This window comes from Rana temporaria, chromosome 3 (assembly GCF_905171775.1).
Source record: "Rana temporaria chromosome 3, aRanTem1.1, whole genome shotgun sequence".
NCBI classification, from domain to species: Eukaryota; Metazoa; Chordata; class Amphibia; order Anura; family Ranidae; genus Rana; species Rana temporaria.
In genome coordinates this window covers 481,512,491-481,522,637 of record NC_053491.1, presented here as the reverse complement: position 1 = coordinate 481,522,637, position 10,147 = coordinate 481,512,491, and the positions used below count along the sequence as shown (strand labels likewise).

At 52.6% G+C, this 10,147-nt stretch overlaps 1 protein-coding gene across 1 annotated transcript; it reads right to left on the bottom strand.

Annotated features, from left to right (window-relative positions):
* Nucleotides 1–386: 386 nt before the first annotated feature.
* LOC120930789 (E3 ubiquitin-protein ligase Midline-1-like) lies at nt 387–9,823 on the bottom strand. The gene is made up of 3 exons (XM_040341962.1): nt 9,772–9,823; nt 3,827–4,680; nt 387–1,063 (listed from the first exon to the last, which is right to left on the bottom strand). Exons 2-3 carry the CDS (start codon nt 4,676–4,678, stop codon nt 458–460), a joined length of 1,458 nt encoding a protein of 485 aa, XP_040197896.1. The 5' UTR covers nt 4,679–4,680; nt 9,772–9,823; the 3' UTR covers nt 387–457.
* Between the last annotated feature and the right edge of the window lie 324 nt (nt 9,824–10,147).

The following is a 10,147-nucleotide window of genomic DNA, read 5'->3' as shown; positions in this document are numbered from 1 at the left end:
CTCGGAAACCCTTGGAAAGGCTCGGCAACAGTGTATTTCTGAGATTAAGCCTTTCCGAGTTCAGCCGAGCTGTCCGAGTATTTCCAAGGCTCTCCGGCACGCCCCCCACCTCCGGCCACATGCGGTATTGCATGCAATAGAAGTAAATGTGGAATTAATTATTTTTCCATTGACTTCTATGGGGAAACTCGCTTTGATATACGAGTGCTTTGGATTACAAGCATTCTCCTGAAACAGATTATGCTCGTTCGCCCCCCCCCCCCCAATTTTATTGACTGTAGGAATAGAGATTACGCAGATACCATAGTTGGAACTGGCAAGTCATACATCACAGTTATGGATCACACTACAATACTTACAAAAAGACTTCCTTCCTGCGCTTAGTATCTGCAAAATCTTTTTTTTTTATTACTTTGTTGCTTGCAATTGCAATAATAGTAACTCTGACATGAAATAATCAAAAAAGCATGATCTTTATACAGCCTCTCCCTACCCATATCAGAGCATGGAGGGGCTCAGTGAAGGTGGTGATGAAGGTGTGGAGGCGTCGGATCGGGTCACACAGATCATAAAAGGAGATCCGCCCGGCCTCATAATCCAGATCTATCCTGACTCTGTTACTGGAGAGATTGGCGGGTAAGAGGATCACTTTACTGTCATGTCTCATCAAATACTGATAATTATACCCGACCAATCCCCAGGACTTCTTATTATATCCAATCGCTGCCTCCCTTCCTCCCCTCTCTATACTGGGGTAACACATCCCGACTTCCCACCAATCTGATCCCCCGACATCCACTTCCCAGTAATGTCTCCCTGAGGAGAAACTCTGACTGCTCAACACCTGAGGATGATTCTGAAATCTCTCTGGTGTTTCTGAATGATACTGGTATCTATCTGACCTGATTACAGTTTTCATGTCAACTGATACAAGGAGATGATTATAAGCCGTGTTTACATCCAGTAATATGTTTGCAGCTTCCTGTATAGGGAAGTGTACATTTCCCTCTGTTATTATATCAGATAATGTGTGTAATGTGTGTGATATCCCAGCCACATCCAGACTAGGGTGACCACGTGTCCCGGTTTGCCCGGGATCGTCCCGTAATATACATTTTTGTCCCGTGTCCCGGGAGCCTTCAAACCGGGACAATAGAGAGTCCCGGAATCAACTGCCTGCCACACTCACTGCCGCTGTAATTAAATGATTCTAAATCACTGGTTGCTAGGGAAGCCCCGCTTGGCTTGTAGCAACCAGTGACGTCACCGTGTCCCGCTCTCTGCGCCTCCGACTCCTCCCCCACCTCCTCCTCCTCCAGCGGCCAGCCGCGATTCTTGCTGCAGAGAGAGCAGCAGCGCCAGCGTAACAGGCAGAGAGACAGCACCGTCACAGCAGTGAGTCACTCACCTACCGCGGCACAGACCAAGACATCCTCCTCCTCCCCTTCAGGCCTTGGTTGCTCAGCTGGACTCGATCCGCCGCCCGTCCTGAGTCCCGACCTCCCGCGAGTCCCGACTTCCGCTGCGCCGCGCCGGCCATCCTTGGAGCAGGGGCAGAAAAGGTAGGTGCAGGGGGGGGGGGGGGGGGGGGGTTGACCATGCAATGGGGGGAGAGATTATACAGTCCAGATTACAATTTGCAGGGGCAGCAGAGGTGACAGTGAGAAAGGGGGGGGGGGGTTGCATGGTGCACCCCCCTTTCTCTGTCACCTCTGCTGCCCCTGCAAATTGTAATCTGGACTGTATAATCTCTCTCTACCCAGTCCTCCGTCAGCCAGTCCCTCTGTCAGCCAGTCCCTCTGTCAGCCAGTCCCTCTGTCAGCCAGTCCCTCTGTCAGCCAGTCCCTCTGTCAGCCAGTCCTTCCGTCACCCAGCTCTTCCGTCACCCAGTCCTTCCGTCACCCAGCTCTCCGTCACCCAGCTCTCCGTCACCCAGCTCTCCGTCACCCAGCTCTCCGTCACCCAGCTCTCCGTCACCCAGCTCTCCGTCACCCAGCCCTCCGTCACCCAGCCCTCCGTCACCCAGCTCTCCGTCACCCAGCCCTCCGTCACCCAGCCCTCCGTCACCCAGCTCTCCGTCACCCAGCTCTCCGTCACCCAGCCCTCCGTCACCCAGCTCTCCGTCACCCAGCTCTCCGTCACCCAGCTCTCCGTCACCCAGCCCTCCGTCAGGCAGCCCTCCGTCACCCAGCTCTCTGTCACCCAGTCCCTGTCACCCAGCCCTCCGTCACCCAGCCCTCCGTCACCCAGCCCTCCGTCACCCAGTCCCTCCGTCACCCAGTCCCTCCGTCACCCAGCTCTCTGTCACCCAGCTCTCTGTCACCCAGCTCTCTGTCACCCAGCTCTCTGTCACCCAGCTCTCTGTCACCCTGTCCCCTGTCACCCTGTCCCCTGTCACCCTGTCCCCCAGTCCTCTGTCCCCCAGTCCTCTGTCACTCAGTCCCCCCTCACCCAGCCCTCTGTCACCCTGTCACCCAGCCCTCTGTCACCCTGTCACCCAGCCTTCTGTCACCCCGCCCTCTGTCACCCCGCCCTCTGTCACCCCGCCCTCTGTCACCCAGCCCTCTGTCACCCAGCCCTCTGTCACCCAGCCCTCTGTCACCCAGCCCTCTGTCACCCAGTCCTCTGTCACCCAGTCCTCTGTCACCCAGTCACCCAGTCCTCTGTCACCCTGTCACCCAGCCCTCTGTCACCCGGCCCTCTGTCACCCGGCCCTCTGTCACCCAGCCCTCTGTCACCCAGTCCTCTGTCACCCAGTCCTCTGTCACCCAGTCCTCTGTCACCCAGTCACCCGGCCCTCTGTCACCCGGCCCTCTGTCACCCGGCCCTCTGTCACCCAGCTCTCCATCACCCAGTCCTCCGTCACCCAGCTCTCCGTCACCCAACCCCCTGTCACCCAGCCCTCTGTCACCCTGTCACCCAGCCCTCTGTCACCCTGTCACCCAGTCCCTCTGTCACCCAGTCCCTCTGTCACCCAGTCCCTCTGTCACCCAGTCCCTCTGTCACCCAGTCCTCTGTCACCCAGTCCTCTGTCACCCAGTCCTCTGTCACCCTGTCACCCAGCCCTCTGTCACCCAGCCCTCTGTCACCCTGTCACCCAGCCCTCTGTCACCCTGTCACCCAGCCCTCTGTCACCCTGTCACCCAGCCCTCTGTCACCCAGCCCTCTGTCACCCACACCCAGCCCTCCGCCACCCAGTCCCCCTGTCCCCCTCTGTCACCCAGCCCTCTGTCACCCAGTCCCCTGTCACCCAGCCCTCTGTCACCCAGCCCTCTGTCACCCAGCCCTCTGTCACCCAGCCCTCTGTCACCCAGCCCTCTGTCACCCAGCCCTCTGTCACCCAGCCCTCTGTCACCCAGTCCCCTGTCACCCAGTCCCCTGTCACCCAGCCCCCTGTCACCCAGCCCTCTGTCACCCAGCCCCCTGTCACCCAGCCCCCTGTCACCCAGCCCCCTTTCACCCAGTCCCCTTTCACCCTGTCCTCCGTCACCCAGCCCTCCGTCACCCAGTCCCCTGTCACCCAGTCCCCTGTCACCCAGTCCCCTGTCACCCAGCCCTCTGTCACCCAGTCCCCTGTCACCCAGTCCCCTGTCACGGGCCCGCTGATTTCAGGATACGCCCCTGCCCCCAAAACTGGCAAAAAAATATGTAAAAAAACGTATTTTTTTTTGGGGGGGGGGGTGTCCCTGAATGGCAGTTTGGAAATGTGGTCACCCTAATCCAGACCCCCTCCATCATGGAGGAGCTTCTCATGTCTCTCTCTGTCCTCATTATCTCCATCCTCAGTATCACACAAGTCACCTGTGTCTGATTCCTGTAAGACAGTCAGTGGATCCGTCATGTTACACAGCTCCTCAATGTGACGTATCTTCCTGGACAGCTCCTCCTTCTTTATTTCCAGATCCCGGATGGAGATGGAGATCCGCTCTGCCCTCCCGGAGATTTCCCTCAGGACTCTCTTCTCCAGATCTTCCAGACGTCTCCTGAGATCTCTAAACAGGACAGTGACTCTCTCGGTGTCACCAGGTGCTTCTTCTTCTACTTTCCTCCTGTGTTCCTGCAGACTCTGGACTCTTTCCTCCGTCTCCGCTCTCTTTGTCAGAAGTTTCTGCAGAACATTCCTCAGTTTATTCTTCTTCTTCTCAGAAGCCTCATCCAGTGACTCCATCTTATGACCCTTATGTCCTCCAATCATACACAACATACAGATACAGGTCCCATCCTCAATGCAGTAATACTCCAGGATCTTCTTATGGACGGAGCATTTCCTGCTCTCCATGGACAAGGTGGGGTCACATAAGATGTGTTCTGGGGACCTTTTGTGGACTCTCAGGTGTTTATCACACAGAGAAACCTCACAATGTAGACAGGATCTAACAGCAGGTACAGGATAGTCCACACAGTGAGTACAGAAGACCCCGGACTCCTGATCTGGCTGAGAAGACAGGAAATTCCCCGCTATGTTACGTAGTGTTATGTTCCTCTGCAGTGCAGGACGATCCGGAAACTTCTCTCTACATTCAGGACAGGAATATCCTCCAGACCCCTCCTGTGTATCCAGCACACGATCAATACAGACCCGGCAGAAGTTGTGACCACATCTCAGGTTTACAGGATCTGTATAAATGTTCAGACAGACGGAACATTCCAGCTCAGCTCTCAGATCAGCAGACACCATCGCTGAAAGCAGAAGAGAGAAATGAAAGTGAAAATCTTTGACACCGGGGAAGAATGCAGTTACATTTTTCAATATTTACCTAAACAGGGTGGGGCTGATCTTTGACTTGTAGGACTCATAGGCTTGGTTATATGGTGGATAATAAAAAAGTCTCTCCTACAGAAAAAATGTGACTGTCCAGGGAAAAAATAAATAAAATATACAAATCTAATAGGGTTATGATCTGAGAAGCTTAAAGGGGTGTTCTGCCAAAAAAAAAAAAAAAAAAAAAAAATTGGACACTTAAAGGGTCACTAAAGGCAAACTTTTTTTTTTTTTTTTTTTTTTTTTTAAATAACAAACATGTTATACTTACCTCCACTGTGCAGCTTGTTTTGCACAGAGTGTCCCCTAACCCTGTCTTCTGGGGTCCCTCGGCGGCTGTCTTGGCTCCTCCTTCGCAAAAGCTTTCCACCTTCATGCGAGTGAGCATAGTGGAAAGCTTCTACGAGCACGCCCGCGTGCTACAGCGGCGGGCATAGCCGCCGACTGTATCACTTGGCGCGCCGCGTCATCTGCTGTGATTGACGGCAGCGCAGCAATTGGCCAATTAACGGCCAATTAACGGCCAGGCTGGGAACCGAAGAGGATCACATAGACACGCGCGGGACTTTCAAGGGGTCAGGTAAGTAAAACGGGGGGTCCGGTACCGTACCCACGCAGGGGGATCTTCTCCAGCTTTAGCAAAATACAAACACTGGAAAATGCAGTGCCACCTGGCTCACAAGCTCTTTCAGCTTCAACCAATTGTAAAGCTAGACTGTTCAGCCCCCTGCCCAGAAAGAGAAATTTAAGTGTAATAAATGCATAGATAAGCCATAGGAACACACACACACACACCACACACCAAAATATAGATCCCCTTAGTCACAATGAGAAGGCGGAGGTTCTTGTATCACTGATGTTTAGTGTACATATCAAGTTCTTACATCAACACCATAGAACAAAATAAAGATAACAAGTATGCAGGACAAATTTAGACATACAATGAATTACATTTAAAACACACATGACTTCAAATAACTATGTAGCACTACCCCCGGAGGAGCTGCTGGTTGTTTTGGGCGGCACATTTACCTCATGGCTCCCCCGAATTCCTAGAGGTGAATGATGCGTATTGCATTTGGTAGAAGTAAAGGAATGTCCACAACAGGTGCTCTTTGCTGTGCTCTTTATTACCCAGCCGGGTAAAAACAATAAACTTGTGGTGAGGAAAGTAAAGTTGAAGAAAAAAGGAGATCAGCAGATTCAGGCGTGATGATAGGGAAACAGTCCTGCTCCCAAGCGTAACACTTTCTCTGCGCCACTCCTGAGTGGGTTTAGTGTACCCGGACAGGCCTCTCTCACTCAATGGCGGATCCAGGGGGGGGGGCAACAGGGAAATTCTCCCCCCCCCCCCCCGAGACAATCATGTCACATTGGCTTATTTATTTATTTTTTTTAAACTGCTTTGCGGTTCCTGCCGCTGCCGAGTCTCTCACTCTCTCTCTCATCACCAGGGCCGGACTGGCCCAGCCCGGTAGGCTGCCTGTCCTGAGGCTGCTTTGAGCTGTAGCCGACTGCAGCGTTCCCCCTCTCTCCTGCGTGTATAACACCGGGCATCTCTCGCTGTGTGTGAGGGTTGGGTCTGTGTTCGGCTATGCTGCCTGTGCTAGACCTGATCGTGTGATAGTAGATGGAGATGGAACACTGAATGAATCAGTGTTTTGTCTATCACACAAGTCCGTCTAGGGGGGACCTTGCTAGAGCACACTGCCCTGCCGAACACAGACCCACAGTTCCTGTTTTTTCCATGACACACGTCAGGAGGAGGTACCTGCTTTGTGTGATCGAGGCAATGCCATGGTGAGTGCCATGCACAGTGGGGCTGCATTCATATACAAAGTGGGGCTGCATTCATTGACAAAAGTGGGGCTGTATTTATATATACACAGTGGGACTGAATTTATATACAAAGTGGGACTGAATTTATATACAAAAGTGGGACTGAATTTATATACAAAAGTGGGACTGAATTTATATACAAAAGTGGGACTGAATTTATATACAAAAGTGGGACTGAATTTATATACAAAAGTGGGACTGAATTTATATACAAAAGTGGGACTGAATTTATATACAAAAGTGGGACTGAATTTATATACAAAAGTGGGACTGCGTTCATAATACAGTGGGGCTGCAATGATGGGCACTGATGAGGCTGCATTGATGTCTTGTACCATGTCTGCAGTCTCTGACCATCCCTTGTACCATGACCATCCCTTGTACCATGTCTGCAGTCTCTGACCATCCCTTGTACCATGACCATCCCTTGTACCATGTCTGCAGTCTCTGACCATCCCTTGTACCATGTCTGCAGTCCCTGACCATCTCTTGTACCATGTCTGCAGTCCCTGACCATCTCTTGTACCATGTCTGCAGTCCCTGACAATCGTCTACAAAACTATGGGATAGATTTATGGCATTTATATTTAAATATTTTTTACTAGTAATGGCGGCGATCATTGATTTTTTAGCGGTACTGCAACATTGCAGCGGACACACCAGACACCTAATTGAGTTCTGTAAGCAACACCTTATTTTCTGGCAGTGCCCCTCTCGAGACTAGACTCTGGATCCGCCCTTGCTCTCACTGACCTGGCAGCCGGAGTATCACTCGAACATTTGTAGGATAGAGTCCCTGCCACAGACCCTCCTTGGTGAACGTCAGAGAGACACCTCTGCCACAGGCCCTCTCTGATTTGTAGTTACGGAGATAATCCTCCTTAGATGAATTACGCCTGGATCTCCTTCAACTTGTCGCCCATGTACCGACTGACTGGTGATCAATCCTTCAGTGTCCGGCTACCTCCATCCCCGATGGTTTGTCGAGGCCCTTTTGTATTGCCAGCCTCTCAATGGCGCTCCTCAGACGGACTCCCCACCGAACAGCAATACAGTTTTGGATCCTCAAAGGTGGGAACCCAGTCGCTCACTGGGTCCTCGTCGCTGTTCAGATGCTCCGGGCCAACATGGTCCTGGAACCAGGAACACCGCGTGGAACGCACGCCCCGGTAGGCCATAACTCTGATGTGGTCACCCTAAAGGTGGGTGCCACACTCGAAGAAGTGGAAGACCCAGAGCCAATGGCGTCTGCCTCATAAAATACCCCTCCCCAGCACGCACAGCGAGGTCAGACCCTCCTGATTGGCTGCCGGGAAAGAAGTACCCAAACCTTGACTCCACTGCTGCCACCTGCAGCACCAGGGTTGTAAGAACACCCCAGCGCAACAGAATAGCCCACAGCACAGCCAAGCTGAGACAGAGACCCTGTTTTGCACTTAAAGAGGGGGTTCACCCTAAAAAAAAATTCTAACATTGCATGGAGCCGACCTATGAGACCGACAGTATGCGGTTAATTTTTTTTTTTTGCGTACATACCATTTTAGGGCTATTTTCACCCCCGGCTTCCCCGCGGGAGTGGGCGTTCCTAATCACAGGCTGCGATTGACGTGCTTCCGTCCGGCGCATACTGCGCGTCACGAGTTGCCGAAAGAAGACGAACGTCGGTGCGGCTCTATACGGCACCTGCGCACCGACGTTCGGCTCCTTTCGGCAACTCGTGACGCGCAGTATGCGCCGGTCGGAAGCACGTCAATCACAGCCTGAGATTAGGAACGCCCGCGGCAAAGCTGGGGGTGAAAATAGCCCTAAAATGGTATGTACTAGGGTTGTCCCGATACTAGTATCGGTATCGATTCCGAGTATTTGCGGGAGTACTCGTACTCCCGCAAATACCCCCGATACCAAAATAAAATACTTCCCCCCCCCCCCGCCAACGCATCCCCGCTTGGTTAATACGGGCGGGGAACATTACAGCTTTCATTTGAATAGCTGTAGTCTTTCCCGCCGCGTATAGACACTCCCCCTTGCTCGGGTGAACTGTCCAATCCCGAGCAAGGGGGAGTGTCTAAGACTACAGCTATTCAAATGTAAGCTGTAATGTTGTTCCCCGCCCGTATTAACCAAGCGGCGGCGCGGCACGGCAGCATATAGTTAAGGGGGACATGGCTGCATATATTGGGGGGGGGGACATGGCTGCATATAGGGGGGGGGGGACATGGCTGCATATATGGGGGGGGGGACATGGCTGCATATATGGGGGGGGGGACATGGCTGCATATATGGGGGGGGGGGGGGGACATGGCTGCATATATGGGGGGGGACATGGCAGCATCTGTGGGGGGGGGGGGGGGGACATGGCCGCATCTGTGGGGGGGGGACATGGCCGCATCTGTGGGGGGGGGGGGGGGGGGACATGGCCGCATCTGTGGGGGGGGGGGGGGGACATGGCCGCATCTGTGGGGGGGGGGGGACATGGCCGCATCTGTGGGGGGGGGGGGGACATGGCCGCATCTGTGGGGGGGGGGGGGGGGGGGACATGGCCGCATCTGTGGGGGGACATTTAAAAAAAAGTATCGGTATTCGGTATCGGCGAGTACTTGAAAAAAAGTATCGGTACTTGTACTCAGTCCTAAAAAAGTGGTATCGGGACAACCCTAGTATGTACGCAAGAAAGAAAAAAAACAGCATACTGTCGGTCTCATAGGTCGGCTCCATGCAATGTTAGAATTTTTTTTTTTTTAGGGTGAACCCCCGCTTTAACAATCTGGATCAGAGTTAAACTACACTCTGATCTACCTCTAAAATTTAACTAGCACCGGTACTGTAAAGTACACAGGTGCTACAGTAATATTACCTTTTGCTTTAACACAACCTGTTGTGAGACTTGTTAGTTCTCCAAACAGGTGTAGCAGTGTATGCCCGGCTGACAACACAGGTAAAGTGAAGATAATCTGTGTCTATTCACCTTTCTTATTATTGAGCTTCACACCAGCACTGCACCACAGCTGTGTCAAGGGGAGTGAGACCAAATTATTAGGGGTGTTAGAGCAGAGAACAGGCCCAATCAAATACCAGCAGCTCCTTCGGGGGTCAGTGCTTCATATCATTAGAGGAAAATATGCTTATAAAACAGTTTACCATTTGCCAAAAAAAAAATCTGGTCACCTTACCCTTGATGGGACCCTCTGTCTTTGTCTCCCTCACTGGAAATGATCTCTGGAAGTTCTGAGCTCTCCTCAGACCTGAGTATATAACGACCTTACACACCTGTGTACTCACAGATTGCAGGCACCTGGTAAACTCCGGACACAGGAATAGAACCGGGTTCACACTGGTGTGAATTGGAAGTGGTTTTCTCAGAATCCGATTCACATGACAGGAGAGTGTGCCTGTCTCTATGGAGCCGGGTTACACATATCTATGGCGGCTGCGGAGCGGATTGCACAGGGGACCTGTGCGTCTTTGGTTCTGTTTCAGGTCTGAATTCAGGCAAAAATTCTGGCCTGATTTGTCCCTGAAACAGAGACGCGCCGGACCCCTGCTGTG